Below are 15,843 nucleotides of genomic sequence, written 5' to 3'. Positions count from 1 at the left end.
TGACCAGGGGCTTGATCTCATGACCATGAGATCATGACCTGAGCCAAAATCAAGAGTTGGACGCTTAACCAACTGAGCCACCTAGGTGCCCCTAAATGCGCACATTTCTCAGGCAGATACACAGGAGGACGTGTTGGGTCACAGAGTTTGTGTATTTCCAACCTACAAGATACTGCCAACTGGTTTTCCAAAGCGGTGTTTTTCCTTCAGCCTTTTAATGAAAAAGGAGTAGCAAGTCAAGTCAGGGATGAAATATGAGGGATCGGTGAGCCTCGGCAACATCTTCAAGACAGAAGGGGACAGTTAAGGTGTTTGGGGTTTGGTTTAGAAAGAGGAGTCTTCAACATAAGAGACAAAGTTTCAGATGGAGATAAGTGGACTTGAATTTTCCTGCTTTCATCTCCAAACAGGGTTGGGCCCCCCAAGTAGGAATCCTCAAGGCAGAGGAATTTCCACGTTTAGACATAAGAGACAGGCTGACAGGGACAAGGGGGACCCAGGAGGCCTCGCCATGTGCAGGTGGTGGCAGAAAGTCCTGTAACTGTGCTCTGCTGGAGAGGTGCTTAGAATGCATGTGCTTCCCTTGATGGGCCATTTCAGAGCATTCTAGGTGGCCAAGTTGCTTGGAACCAGTCAGAGGAGTTTTCTCTCATAATCTGATGACTGTGGCAATGACCTTTCAAACTTGTAGTGAAAACACAGACCCTAGGAGTTGGGAGGAAGCCCTCGGAGGGATGCGACCCACCTGAATGCCACCTACATCTGAAATGTGAACCCAGAGAAACCTGCTGGGGCAGCAACACTTACCCGGGTGACAGGGCATATTGAAGTGGGCAGCAAAATATGGTCTCTCAGTTCCCCACCATCACACAACGTTGATAATTCACATTTGCGGTGAAACTAGAGGGGACAATGAAGATGAGAGTGAATGAAAGTGATCAAGGAAATGTCAAGGGTCAGGGTTCAGAGGTTTGCTGGGGAGGCAGTTATGCAACACTCCCCCAAATCCTTATGCACTGCTGGCTTTGGCAGTATAGGTGTGTGTGTGTGTGTGTGTGTGTGTGTGTGTGTGTGTGGTGTGGCATGGCCAGGGGTGCCAAGCTGGCTACAGACAGAGAAAGAAGACCAAGTGTTATCCACGACTGCTGGAGTGAAATGGTCATGGGCAGGCCTGTGACCCTTCAGCAGGGCAACACTGTGTGGATTTCAGAACCCCCCTTGGACATTTGCTCCCCAGGCTCTGAGACTCTGTAAGGAAGGAGATCTTACTGAACAAACTCCCAGGAGCCTGGAAGTAAAACCCAAGATTCAACCTGTGTATTTTAAGAGATCTGCAGTCTGGTTTGGAGGCACATCCTTTTTGAGGCTGATACCTGGTCAAGGGGACAAGACATGGCACAGAGTTTGCTTTGGCGGGCAGGTCGGGCAGCTTGGGCAGCTCCAGGTGCCCAGAAGTTTGCGGACAATTGTGACCGGCAGAAGCAGGTGCAGGACTGTGGCCCCAGCAGTGGGGCTGCTGTAAGGAGTGTGCCATTCTCTGATGTCTTGAGGAGCAGGGGCTCTGCTGTCTCATTCCACCCCTACTCTGTGCTCCCAGCCCCAGATGACACCCAGAGGAAAATGTTAATGGTCTGGCTTGCTGCTCACAGCTGCCTGCTTCTTCCTAAGCAGCTTTCCCTTCCCTGGTTCTGGGGCTGGCCTCTCTCTGGGAAGCTTGGTGATTCACTGGAGGCACTGTTAGAGCATTGAACGGGGGCTCTGGGCCCCCCAGTCTTGCTCCCCTAGCTCTGCTCATGCCCTCTGGCGGGATGTCCACTGCTCCCTGGCCGCGGCTTGAGCAAAAACACACTGGAAAGAAACAGGGCCACCCTGCTCGCCAACCCACCGTCATCCGGCACCACACGCAGTGCCGCGCGGTGACGCTCTGGTAGCACTTGATACTTTTGTGGCACCGGTCACACTTGACAGAAGAGTTCCCTTCCACCCACGCGTGCTGCATCACCTGCAGGAGGGAAGGGAAGGATACCAGGGAAGGCTGCAGAGCCACATCCCTGGGCCCTGAGCCTGAGGAGAAGGGTCTGGGAGGAGTGGGGACAGGGCGGAGGGGTTGCTTTCCCTTCAGTGGATGCACTTAGTGGATATGGGGCTGCTCTGTTGAAGTGCACTGACGTGGTCCCTCCCTGCCTAACCACCATCATCCTAATCAAAGTAGACAAAAAGCACCTGGCCTGCACTTTGAATAGCTCATTCACTCTGGTAGGCTAGCCTCTTAGCAGCATCCTGTCTGGCAGTCCATCTGTCTGTCTTGCAGAATGGTCTGCAAGTGTGATGTGCTTGTGCGCGCCCTCTTCTGGAAGGCAGTGTGATGCAGGGACGCGTGAAAGGGCTTGGGCTGCAGACAGAACTGGTTGGAGTCACCGATCTTCCACTTTGCTGCCAGGTGACCTTGGGTCAGTTCCTGCACCTCTCTGAGTCTCAGGACCCTCATCTGTAGAATTTGGCATGATAAGCCCACCTCTGGGTTTGCTGGGAGCATTTAAAAAGATAGCACACTTGGAAGCGCCTCTCTGGCACAATTCTGGCCCTTTGGAGGTGTTCAGTGAAGGATAAGACTCCCTCCCCGCTCCAGTCTTCTATAAGCCAGTGGCTCTCAGCTCATTAGAACCACCTGGGAGCTTCTAGAAGTCCTACTTACCCGCCCTCACTCCAGACCAAATCAATCAGAGTCTCTGAAGACCAGATTCATCAGTTTATTTTAAAGCACCCTGAATGATTATGAATAATGTGCAGCTAAGGTTGAGAAGCACTCTAGAAGAAAGTTAGAGAAAAGTCCAAAGAAATTAGTGTGGTTCAGCAGCCAGCGGCTTGCACATCTGCTTCCTGGACAGCTGGCTGTACCTGCACGCTGACCAGGAAATGCCACTAGGGCAACCCAGGAACGTGGGAAGCAGGCGGAGAAAATACGTGTTTGTGTGTGGATGTAAGTGGAGCCACAGTGGCCTATGACACCAGATTCTGGGAGACTAAGCCCTCAGTTATCTCTGTCCAGCATTTCTACAGAGCTTCTCAAAATTGTCCTCGAGGGCACTCCAAACAGCAGATGTGGCCTCTGGAGGAATATGAGGGCATAGCCTGAAGTGCCAACTACAAACAATATTAAAAACACATGGCGTATCTGCATGATACCATCCATATCTGCACTAAACAAAAGTTTTAAATTCCTTATCAATTAAGTTACTACATCCTCCCCCCAAAAAAGGTTTTTGGTAAAATTGTTGCTCTAGAAGCTATGTCATGTTTATTCTACAGCCTCTCACCTGCTACTGTGTACCCCTGAAGGTATAAAGAACCCAGTTTCCTAATCAATTTGTCATCTATCTGGTCACACTGAATTTGCTCCAAGAGTCCTATGATCTCCATTTTGGAGAGAAACATATGAGGCTTCAGAGAGGTTAAGGGACCGGCCTTAGGTTCCAAGGCTGGTAAGTGGCCAAGTAGGGACTCACGGCCAGGTCTTCTGACTCCGAGCCCACGGCTGTGTCCCATCACTACGCTGCCTTCTCCATCCTCTGTTGGGATCAGAAGAGTTGGCAATCTGGGTTGCCCTGGAGACTCAGGAGTTTGTGACTATGCCCTACTGGCCCGTCAGGGGCCTCCCTCTGTTTCGTATGTGGCAAGTGGCCAGAGTGTAGGCATAGGGCATGAGCTCAGGAGGTACACAGTGCATCCTGGTGAAAGGTATGAACATGAAAAGGGAGCGGTGTATGGAGTAGACAAGAGACCATGCGGTGTCTCATGGGGCATGCATGTGTATCCTGGAGGTGCCCTTCTCTCTCCCGAGTCCTTTTGTGGAGGGCTGGATGCCACTCCCTGCTGCTAATCATCTCCTGACTCAGGTTCAATGGTCTCTTCCCTCTACAGGAACTTAGAGTGCCCTTCCCTTACGAATACTAAGGAGAGTGTATTTCTACACTCTGTGAATGGCATCACCCAATGGCCAAGCTCAAAACTGGGAAGCCACTTCTGACCTCTTCTTCTCTCCCTCTCATCCCCTACATCCCCATCACCAAGTCCTGGTGGCGGTACCCCAAAATTATGTCTCAAACTCTCCCTTCATCTCCTCTACCTCAGCCAGGGAGACAGTCAAAATATCCAATAATCGGCATAACCAGGGGATACTCAGTAGAGACAGCCACCACGGTGCGACTGCGAATGTATTGAGTGTAGTGAGTGCAGAGTGCCCCCCACACCCTGTCAGGCCCTCAGTGAGGCACTGCCTCTTGCCTGAACTGTTGGAGGAGCTCTTTTCCCTCCTCTGATGTCTCTCTTGCACCATGGTGCCAGAGCAGTTAACCTAATTCGCAAACCCAATCATTTCTTCATGTGCTTAAAGCTCTTCAGTGGCCCCTTCATTGTGTAAGAGACCCCTTTCCAACTCCTCGGTTGGCCTCATAAGAACTTGCCCAGGCTGGACCTACCACTTTCAGAGCCCATCTCCTACCACGTCCCTACAAGCATCCTCTGTCCCAGTCCCACCAAACTGACTACAGGGTCTGGAATATGCCATGTCTCCATGCCTTGCACTCGAGGCTTCTTCTGCCTAGGGTGCCTTGAACTCCTTGATGCCTTGTGAAGTCCTCATGATGTGGGCTCAAGACACAACTCAAATGCCACTTCCTTTGTGGAAACTCCCCTGGCCTCCTCCTTGGTGCCTCCACTGTATGTCCCATATGGACCTACCGTTATCATATAGCTCACTTCTTTGTACTTTGCTTACATGTCTGTCTCTCTCCCACTAGCCTCCACAGTTCTGGAACAGGCTGGGGACCATCTTGTAACCTGCGAACCCCCTAGCACAGTGCTTGGAACATGGTGGGCACTGCGGAGATGCTGATGGATTGATGGATGAATGGGATGATTTAAGGGTGGTCCTTGAGGCAGAGAAGGGACTTGATAAAGCTTCCTGCTCAGGAATCTGTGGTGATGGACGTGTTGGCCAGGATGCAGCATGCAGTAGAACAACAGGTATCACTAACCTCACCGCCCTTTTTGGTTTTTGAGTATGTTTTGACACATCCAGGAATGTTTTTGGATACACAGCGTTCGTGGACAGTGTATTTACAATCTGAAAACAAAAAAAAAAAAACAAAAAGGAAAGTGCTTGTGAGTGTCCACTTTAGGGAGGGCTAGCCGTCTGCCCACCTCCACTCCAGCCCAGGCCCATGCCTCCCTCTGAGTGGCCAGTCAGAGGCAGGGGACATATGGAGTTGGCCTTCCTCATGGAAATCTGGAATAGTCTCCAGTTGCTTATTGAGAAGAGAGTCCACATTTCTCTCCCAGGCGTGTTTCTATACCCTCTATTCCAACACACTGCTTTCCACTGCAGAGAGTGAACGCAGCAAGAAAACATTCTCAGAAAGGCATTTTCTGCTAAGGAGAACATGAGGAGTCCACCTTCTCAGTATGCCAGTGCCATGTATGTTGGGGGTGCTGGAGAGGAAAGAGAAAGGCTGGGGTGTTCTAATTTTGGAGATTTGGAGTTAGGCAGGCCTAGGCCTGAACTCTGGCTCTGCCATTGGTAACCACACACATAATCTTGGGTAACTTTCTTCACGTGTCTGAAATTCAGGGTTTGGGGGACAAAACTGCCTTTCTCTTTGCAAGGCTTTTACAGCATTAACTGAGATAAGGTGTGTAAAGCACTATGTGTCTTGGTCAGAATAGCTATTCCACACATTATTATTGTGGTTGTTACTACTCTTTACTACTGTGCAAACCATAGAGGCCCAGAGGCCTCGAACCCACCAGGAATAAGATGGGGTTCTTCTGTAAGAAGAGTGTCAGAGCTGGAAGGCCTGGGGGCCCCTCCACTAGCCCACTGATGCTGGCTCTCAGTTGGCACAGGGCCCTGCTTTGCTAAGGTGACTTTTGTGGCTGGGTCACTTGCTGCCTAGCTCATGTGTGCATGTTTAGATGAAACAGTTTGGTGGCCCGAACAGCACCCAAGCGGCAGCTCACCAGGCTCTTGTGGGTCCAGGCGGAGTGTTCACTACCTGTATGGTAAGGTGGCTGCACCCACAGGCCCTGGCCCCAAAAAGCCTTTGTACTGTAGCCTCTTCCCCTCTCCCTCTGCTCCCCTACTCCCTGTCTCCCTTCTCCTTCCTCCATCACCCCTTCTCCCTCCTTCCCCTCCATCTTTCTCCACTTCTTCTCTCCAGTCCCCTCCCCTCTTTTTTCGCCTTTGTTTTTTTCTCCTCTCCTGACTTTACTAAATGGATTATAAAGACAAACCAAAGGAGAGTCGTAAGTTCCATGCATTTACACAATACAGTCTTATGCTATTTATTAATGACCACCCCCTAGCTTCAGCAAAATAAACATTCACTAGCAAAACCCAATTAAAATCACTATGAGATGTTTTAAAATTGTGCGTGAACATTAATGATTTTTTTCTAGGGCTCAGCGGCCCATGACAGGATTCCACTAACAGGACATTATTTGTTCATTTGACTTGGGTAAGATGGAAATAGGACACAGAGCTCTTGCTTTATTTCCTGCTGTTGGACAATATAGGTGGTCCCTCAAGCCAGGAGGCAGAAGCACCTAGACTCTGCCTGGAATGGCTCAAGACGCTTCCTGGGGAAAGGGGCTTGAAGGAAGTTTACTCACAAACACAGCACAGGCCTTGCTTCCGAACGCCCATCAGCATGATGTGGCAGAAGTTGCAGTAGGTGGGTTTCTTGAAGTGTTTCATGGTCCAGGCATGTCTCCCGTCCCCCTTGGAGCCCTGCAGGGATACGAGGAATGAGATGCTGAGCAGACAGCTCCATGCGAATGGAAGCCAGGGAGCGGCTCCTGTAGGTTTTTCTTTTTTCTAAGACTCTTCTCCTGTATGGGAAACAAGCTATTCACCTGTTTAACTGTTTTAGGGACTCTTTCAAAAGAAGCACAAATCAAAACAAAGTCCTTTGTTTTTAAAATGAGCAAATGTTACACATTAGGAATGTGTGACCAGGAGTGTATGTATGGGGGATAAAATAAGACCTCTCCTACATGGTTGGCAGAAGTGTAAGTCAGAAGAGACTTTTTATCTGTCTTCTATCTCTCCCTCTCTATCCATCCATCCATCCATCCATCATCATCCTTTAACTGTTTGTAACTTTTGACTTAAAAATTCACCTTCTTGAGTTTTATCCTAAAGAAATAATTTTTGAAAGTCAGATGAACATTTTTGTGCTCTGCCAGATGTTTAATCCAGCCTTATTGGAAATTGGGGGCGGCTGGGGAGCTCAGTCCGTTAAGCATCCAACTCCTGATTTCAACTCATGTCGTGATCTCACGGTTCATGAGATTGGGCCCCATGTCGGGCTCTGTGCTGACAGTGTGGAGCCTGCTTGGGATTCCCTCTCTCCTTCTCTCTCTCTCTCTCAAAATAAATAAATAAGCATTAAAAAAAATCTTTAATGAAAAATTGGAAATATCCTGAAGGTCTCAAAATTACCTGGAGGTTAGTTGTACATCCATATCATTTATCAGCCATCAAAAAGATACTAGTAAGAGTATCTAATGGCATGGGAATGTGCTCATGATACAATGCTAAATGAAGAAACTAGAATGCAAAGTGGACAATATAATCTCAGTTTCATGCAATAAGATCTTTGATGAGAAGAAATGTCACTGGGCTGTCAACAGAGGTTAGCCACTGTTAGTACTACAGGTTTATTTTAATCTCTAATTTCTCCTTTCTTCTGCATTTTTCACATTTTCTACCATGAGCATGCACCAGTTTTATAATCAGGCAAAAGTAGTTTAGTGAAAACAACATGCTTCTCACAACTTTCTGTACACAGATAAAATAGTAAAGAGGCAGAAATAGAGAGGGTTAAACCACTTCCTCCTGAACGGACAAATCCATCCTTACCCACTAGGTAAGCCGAGCCTCACACAATCACACACCCTCCCTGAGACACCAGTTCTTCCAGCTTCTAGCTCTAGGAGCACAGTCTCATTGGAGGCCGTGGCTTCAGGAGTATGCCTCCATGTATGCTGTCCCTAAACTTTTCTCATGGGCTCCATCAAAAGACTAACACCCCTGGGCTGGTCTTAAGGGCAGTCAGAACTACTGTTATAAGGTGGGGAGGGCTGGCAGTCAGGGTGCCAGACTCATACCCCAGTTCCTACTTCTGGGCACCTCTGGTTTGGGCTGGTCACAGCAGCCAGATTCATTCCTGTGCCCAGATTGTGCTCCTTATGGTCCCTAGAAAAGCCCATCTGCCTTTCCAAATGCTGGTCTCCTCCTGGGGGAAGGCTAAGCATTTTTCATCTCACCACCTCAAAATCCTGCTTGGTTCAAGATCTGAGTTTTACAGAATTACAGTCTTTTTATCTAATGATTTCCACTTTTAGTAAACAGTTTTACTAATTGATTAAATGTTTCATAAAAAGATTGATTCATCTGCTCATTTGATAAACATCTAATTCAGAGAATTTTTGTATGAATTAAATGAAATAATGTAAGTAAAGCTACTAATCCAGTGCTTACCACAGTGTGAATTAAAACTTTTATTAAGGGGTGCCTGGGTGGCTCAGCTGGTTAAGTGTCCGACTTCGGCTCAGGTCATGATCTCGCAGTCTGTGGGTTCAAACCCTGTGTCGGGCTCTGTGCTAACAGCTCAGAGCCCAGAGCCTGCTTTGGATTCTATGTCTCCTCCTCTCTCTGCCCCTCCCATGCTCATGCTCTGTCTCTCTCTGTCTCTCCATAATAAATAAACGTTAAAAAACTAAAAAAAAAAAAACCCTTTTATTAAGTTTCTCTCAGTGTTAGACACTAGGGAACACAAAACAAGTGAAGTACCCGTTTACCTGTCAGGAGGTAGACTTCTACCTATACAAGAAAGAAAAGAGAGAAAAAGAAAAGAAAGAAAAGAAAGAAAGAGGCCTTGGAGAAGTTGTATAAATAATCCAAGACCATAAAAAAACAAGCAACTGATTTAATAACTGGGGGTCTTGCTGGCCTGAGCCCTTTAGTCCCTCTCCCCTGCCTCTACAATCCAGGGTTTTCTTTCCTGGGCAGAAAGGAGATTACAGCACTCTTCAGCGGACCCCACTGCGCCTTCCTGTAGCCTGAATGATGGTCATTTTACCTGAAAATACCTTCATTAACTAAGCTAGCTGACTTTCCTTTTCTCAGATACTGTTTTCCTAGATACAGGATTGGAAGCGAAAGGACGGAGGGGAAGGCTAAAGCAACATTTCTGCTTGGGTTATAGCACCATCATGTGGCCTTTTCATTTCTACAGGCTGTGGGAGTAACCTCCCCGCGGTGAACCAGGGGCGAGGGTGCGGCTGCAACTTCCCCGGACACAGCCTCTTTCTCACATGCATGTGTGCCATTCAGACATTTTCAGTGTCCACAAGTGGGTTTGGAAAGAGCCAAAGGAGCCATGTGATTTTTAAGACATTGAGGGATGCTTTCTTCAGAGTCCTGAGTATTAGATGCAAAAACTTACAATTTAGTGCATGTTTAGAATCAGATGCATAAAACTTTTGATCAATAAAAACCACATTGGCATTTGCTTTTGTCTGTCAATTTATTGATGTAAATTATGGTCTTCTACATGGCTGTTTTGGCATTTGGGGGAGATACTGGGGACAGTGTTGAAGAAATAGTCTGTCTCTCCCTCTTCCAGCCCTAAGACAGCGGCTCCATGCAGAGTCGTGTGGTGCCTTGGACTTACCAAGTCCAAAACAGAATAGAGAACAGAAATTGCTTCCTTGTGATTAAAGTGTTTCATTTTCATTCCCACATTTCAGAGAAAAAACCAGGTATGCTGGAACAACACCCAGGCAGGACTTCTACTTTGATCCAAGTATTGATAGCAGAAAGTATGTCTTCCTTATCTGAGCACCTCATGTCCTAGCTCACGTGGGTTCTTGCCCATGGAATGTTCTTGGTAAAGAGTCACTGAATGACGTGTGCTCCTCCGAAATATGGAGGTTAGCCTCTGGTATTAACTAGGTGTGTGTCCTTGGCAAAATCCCTTTACCTCTCTGGCCCTCAGTTTGTAAAATGAAGGGATTAGACCACGGATCACCAGGATCTTCTCCAGCTCTGACTTTTTGGGTCCTAAGGAATAAGAAGGGAGTTGCATAGCTCCTGGGTCCTTGATTTCTAGTTAGCACTTGGAAAGACCTGGACGTGCCAAGATGACTGCAGGATTCTTTGTTCTTGAGTGTTGGGAACAGAGGCTCAGGTTCTGAACTGCAGTCCTGAATTGCAGAACTGTCACCTGGAGACATTATAGGTAGTGGCAGCCAGCTATAGGCTGACCCAGCTGAATGTGCCATTCTTCTCTCTGACATTTCAATAACCTCCAAGAAGTGTTGTCCACAACTGATGCAATGGTCCTGGTAAATGCTCAATGTCACGATGTGTACTTCTGGTTTTTATCCTTCCTACCTTGTGTATGGGTATCCTTCCTACCTTTTGCATTTCCCTTGCAAAATAAGCAGACTAGGTCAGATGCAGGCGTACATTATGCCTCTATATGTATCCCCTACTCAGATCAAACTGGGAGGTTTCTCTAATACACTCCGAACTTTGTCATTTAGGTCTTTGACCAAGCTTTTCTCCCAGCCATAAACTCTCTCTTCTATCATCTTCCATCTGCCAAATCATATCCATCCTTGAGAACCAGATCCAACATCCTCTAAAGTCTTTCTACCTGATCTTTACACTCAAGGATGAGATACTAGAATCCCACATGTACTTCCGGCCAGGGCAAACAACCTCCAAGGCTTCTCCCTCTTTCTCACTTCTAAGTGTGGGAGGTTTAGCAAGCGTGGGATCTTTGGAGTCAAGTGCAAATAAACTCTGCTTCCTCCTTTGCTCTTTAGGCCCCAAATCTCACTTTTCCATCTACAAAAATTGGGGGAAAATGTCTATCTTATCTGGTTGATTTGGTGGTTGAATAAGATACCATCACTGAATGTCCTCCACCTTCTGACAGATCGGTAGTTTTCCTTCCCTTCCTTCTCCTTTTCTTCCTTCCTCAACTCTCTTAGCATGTTTTAACCTAACTTGTGGAAAAGATGGTATTATCCCTTGATTTCCGCCCCCCCCCCTTCCCGGTTGGGTATAAGCTTCTGGTGGATGAATACTATATCTGTGTCCCCTCCCAGCATTCAGAACAGTATCTTTACTTAGTTATAATTTAGAAAATGTCCTCTGTGAAATGAATGAATTATATGCCAGGCACTAATCAGTAAAAAGAGAGGACTTTTGGGCTGGCCTAGAGTATCTGGTGTGTCCATGGGGGTCTGGGGCAGAAGCCAAGGCCGTATACAGATGTTAACTTCCACGTGGAGCCTGATGCTTCTGAAAGGCAAGAGCTCTTTGAACTCAGGCTTGCTGACTTACAGAGTCATCCATGCCCAGCAGGACCAGCAGTGGGATGGTGGTCATCCCTCCGTGGACCCATTCCTCTAGAGACACAAAGCCGTCCCGGTCGTAGTCCATTCCTTGCAACATCTCCTTCAGTATCTGCAGAACCCAGAGAGCAACAATTGTCCACTTTCATCCTGCACTTCCCTGCCTCCGTCTCCTTCTTTCTCTTTTGCTCTGCCTTATCTTTGCCCTCTAATTCACAGTGAGCAGAGCAGTGAGGGGGCAAAAAGGGGTGAGGAGGCCAGTGTTCAGTGCCTGGCCCCGCCCTTCCCTGACTGTGTGGCCTTGGGCAAGCCACTCCTCTCTGGGTTCTGCTTTGCTCATCTGTAATATGAAAATAACACTGCTATGCTTGGAGCACTGTAGTGAGGGCAAGAGAAAATGAATATAAAATGTCTAATCTAATATCTGACTCATAGGAGCCCCCCCCCCCCAGTATAATTATTATTATTAATATTACCTGGTGATTGAGAAAATCTTTAAAATTCTTTCTAGCTCTAAGTTCCTTGAACTCCTGTTATAAAAATTTAACTCCAGTGGAAAGGTTAGGGAGTATTATTAGGTATTACTATTTGAATTATGTCTTCAATTTTTCCTGTCAGAGAAGTGGAAGGTCAAGGTATAGGACCCTAGAGAAGTTGCCTATAAGAAACTAAGTCTGGGAGAGCATGCACAGTAAACATTTGTATCCAAGTCCTGAATCCTGCTTTTCATTTTGGAGGCTCACGTGGAAGTCACCCCTTGCTTCTGGAAACTCACAGGCCTCAGCTCCGTGGGATCCCACTCCAGATACTGGGCAACGTGAAGCATCTGGCTGACAATACGATCCATCTCCTGGAAAACATCAAGAGGAGAGAACCACTGAAGATGTGTTTTCGAGAGCAAGTCTCAAAATCCAACCCCCAGCGAAGCTCCTGGGCAGGGGCGGAGCACAAGAAGCAACAGTGTAACTGTTCTGCTCTTTATTTATGCCTTGACTACAAAGGTCTATGGTGAGTAGATGCTCAAAGAAGCACAGAACATGGATAAGTCAGAGGTATGGAGAAAGCTCACTGAACACCGACCTCCTCCTGGACCCACCTGGACTCACCTTTTTCCCCAATCCTGCGCTTTGACCCAGCATAGAGGGTACCCATGTTTTCCCCTTCTTTGTGACTGTAGCTCCCTAAATATTTATAAGCCAGCACAGTTCTCTCCTGTCTATTTTATCCCTCCTCATTCCCATAGCTTTAAAAAAATTTTTTTAACGTTTATTTATTTTTGAGACAGAGAGAGACAGAGCATGAACAGGGGAGGGGCAGAGAGAGAGGGAGACACAGAATCTGAAGGAGGCTCCAGGCTCTGAGCTGTCAGCACAGAGCCCGACGCGGGGCTCGAACTCATGGACCGTGAGATCATGACCTGAGCCGAAGTCGGATGCTTAACTGACCAAGCCACCCAGGTGCCCATCCCATAGCTTTAGCAACTTGGGATCCATCTATACCCCTCAAGGGTCGGTTTCAGTTGGATATAGGGCCACTATGTTGGTTGTAGCTCAGGCACTATGATTTAGGTCACTTGGGGCATCTCCTCTGTTTCCTTTGCATCACATCCAGCCCTAATCCCAGGGCTCTGTGAATAGGAAATTTATAAGGGCTACATTTGCCTGGTGAGTGAGCCTTTTGTTTAGTACCAAGACCAGGCTTTATTTAAAACCTCACAGAATTGTTGGACGCTAATGAATCAGTACACCCAGTGTTGCACAGAAACACAGTGGACTGAGGAGGGGTTTGCATCTCTTGGGCACCATCGAAGATGTTCAAAGTAAGATTGATCTGGGGAGACACATTGGTGAACCGAAGCAAAGTTCAAAAGTGTTACCTCTAGGGGTGCCTGGGTGGCTCAGTCATTTAAGTGTCTGACTTCAGCTCGGTCATGATCTCATGGTTCTTGAGTTTGAGCCCCACTTCAGGCTCTGGGCTGACAGCTCAGAGCCTGGAGCCTGCTTCAGATTCTGTGTCTCCCTCTCTCTCTGCCCCTCCCCTACTCGTTCTCTCTCTCTGTCTCACACACAAATAAACATAAAAAAAAATAAAAGTGCTACCTCCACCAGGTAGAATGCTGGGTCAAAATAAGCCATCTAAAGCCCAGCAGGGTTTTTAAAAATTGTATTTTATTTAAATAAAAAAAAAATCCATCACAAAACTGCAGATGAGGCAGTAAATTGGGATAAGGAAGTGGGCAGAACAGTGGAGACAGGGCTCAGCAAAATTTCCAAAGAAAAAGAGCTTGCAGATCTAGCTGGCTCCAAGATTCATTGATTAATAAAACAATGTGATTCAGGAACAGAGAATTAGATTCAGTCTCGGCCTGTGTGAATGGGTGGGCATTTTCAGGAAGCCTAGTAGGTAGATTTTAGGAAGACCTTGTTCCCCTGATGTCTACCCTGGTCAGGCCACATGTGGATACTTAAAGAGTCATGGAGGAGTGGGTTAAGTTCTGTGCCACATTTTAAGAAAGGCGCTGACAGAGGCACCTGGGTGGCTCAGTCAGTTGGGCATCTGACTTCGGCTTAGGTCATGATCTTGCTGTTCACAAGTTTGAGCCCCATGTCAGGCTCCGTGCTTACAGCTCAGAGCCTGGAGCCTGCTTTGGATTCGTTGTTCCCCTCTCTCTTTCCCCCTCCCCCACCTGTCCACTCTCTCTCTTTCTCTCTCAAAGATAAATAAACATTAAAAAAAAAATGAATAGCACTGACAAACCAGAGCTTGGTCAGAGTGGTTATTTAAGCCTGCCTTATGAGAAACAGTGTGGAAATTGTGGAATTTGAGCTTAGAGAAGATCTTCGGGTAGATGTGACAGTATCTGCAGAAACTGAAAGGCCTATTGTATAGGACTGGTATTCCACTGGTCAGCTGTCTTGGTCAGCTACCCAGGGCAGAAGTAAGCAGAGGGCTGTAGGGAAGGAGTTGAAGGCTGGCCTGTTTTGACCTCCCTGCTGGGTCGGGGGAAGGGGAGGGGAGCAAAGAATCCTGTTTTGTGTAGAAAATTTCTCTGGCAGACTAGAGGTGCCTTTTGTGCAGAAAAGACGCCCTCTCTAACAGTGCCCCCAGCAGTGCAATGGCTGTCCCAAGGGAGAAGGTGAACTCGCCATTCCTATGAGCTTTCACACACAGCCTGAGTATCCATCTTCCAAGGATCCTCCGTGGGAAGTTGAATCAGATATTTCTATTGGGACTCACTTCCATCTACCGATGCTGCCTTCTAAATAGATCTGGAACTTCACCACTTCTTACCAGCTGCAATGCTTCTACCCTGGTGCAAGCTACCATCATTTCTTGTCTTGTCTATTCCAACAGCCTCCTCACTGATATCTCTGCTTGAGTCCATACAGTCCGGTCTCAACAGAGCAGCTGGAGTGACCTGGTAAAACTGAAGTCATGTCACCCCTCTGCTCAAAATCTCCAGTGGTTCTCCACTTCTCCAGAGTAAAAAGACAAACTTTCCCGGTCACCTATATGGCTTGGTATGTTTTACAGACTCTCCCCGCAAGCACCCCTGGCCATCACTTGTCTGATCTCATCCCCTACTATTTCTCACTTTGACCTCTTCACTCTTCTGCTCCATCACTCTGGCCTCCTCATTAATCCACCTACATTCCAAGCCCCCTGAGGACCCCTGCACTGAGGCTCCCTCTGCCTGGAAGGTGCTTCATCTGGATATCCCCAGGACTTACTCCCTCACCTCCTACCAGTCCCTGTTCAAATGCCCCCTGGTGGAGACCTTCCTTGGCTCCTCAAGCTAAACCTGCAGCCCCTTCCCCCAGCACTTCCTTCCCTCCTTTATCTGTCTTCCAGTACACACATCTCTCTAACACGTATCTTGCTATGCTTTGTAGTGCATGTGCTTGCACGATGATGAAAGTTTCACGAGGGCATGGATTTCCGTCCATTGGCTTCACCGATGTATCCCTGGTGCTCAACGTGTGGCAGACACTCAACAAACGTGTGTCGATCCAATGCCTGAGTGTCTGTGATTCTCTGGCTGTTCCCTGGCAGGACACAACCCACAGCATTGCGATGTGGCTGCAGGGATGTCTTAAAGGCACCCTGGGGTTTAGAGGACGTTAGGATGATTTAGGTGGTCTAACGGACTTGTTTCCTTCCTTCCCCACAGGACTGGTCTGACTCAGCCATGCCCCTCGCCCTCACAGCCTTTCTGTTAAGGAGTCCTGTCTCTGACACTGCTGGCCGTGAGCATGAGGCCTGTCTGATTCTTTTTGCCTTCTCTCCTCTCTGCTTTCTTCCTTCTCCATCCTTCCTTTCACCCCATGATCCTGTCCTATCCCTGCCTATTCCGGAGGGAGAGTGGGGGCGGGGCTCAGGCTTTCCCAGGTTCAATGGGATGGGACCATGTGC

General features: G+C 47.7%; 1 protein-coding gene across 1 annotated transcript in view; it reads right to left on the bottom strand.

Annotated features, from left to right (window-relative positions):
• Window positions 1–15,843, bottom strand: part of DGKG (diacylglycerol kinase gamma) — a 201,489-nt gene that overhangs the window by 107,718 nt on the left and 77,928 nt on the right. The window contains exons 8-13 of the mRNA XM_042956236.1: window positions 12,206–12,280; window positions 11,420–11,542; window positions 6,670–6,787; window positions 5,037–5,125; window positions 1,886–2,002; window positions 808–900 (exon numbers count right to left, since the gene is read on the bottom strand). Of these exons, the coding sequence (XP_042812170.1) occupies window positions 808–900; window positions 1,886–2,002; window positions 5,037–5,125; window positions 6,670–6,787; window positions 11,420–11,542; window positions 12,206–12,280 (615 nt within the window). The remainder of the gene's footprint in view (window positions 1–807; window positions 901–1,885; window positions 2,003–5,036; window positions 5,126–6,669; window positions 6,788–11,419; window positions 11,543–12,205; window positions 12,281–15,843) is intronic.

Source organism: Panthera tigris, chromosome C2, assembly GCF_018350195.1.
Source record: "Panthera tigris isolate Pti1 chromosome C2, P.tigris_Pti1_mat1.1, whole genome shotgun sequence".
NCBI classification, from domain to species: Eukaryota; Metazoa; Chordata; class Mammalia; order Carnivora; family Felidae; genus Panthera; species Panthera tigris.
This window is presented reverse-complemented; position numbering and strand designations above follow the sequence as displayed.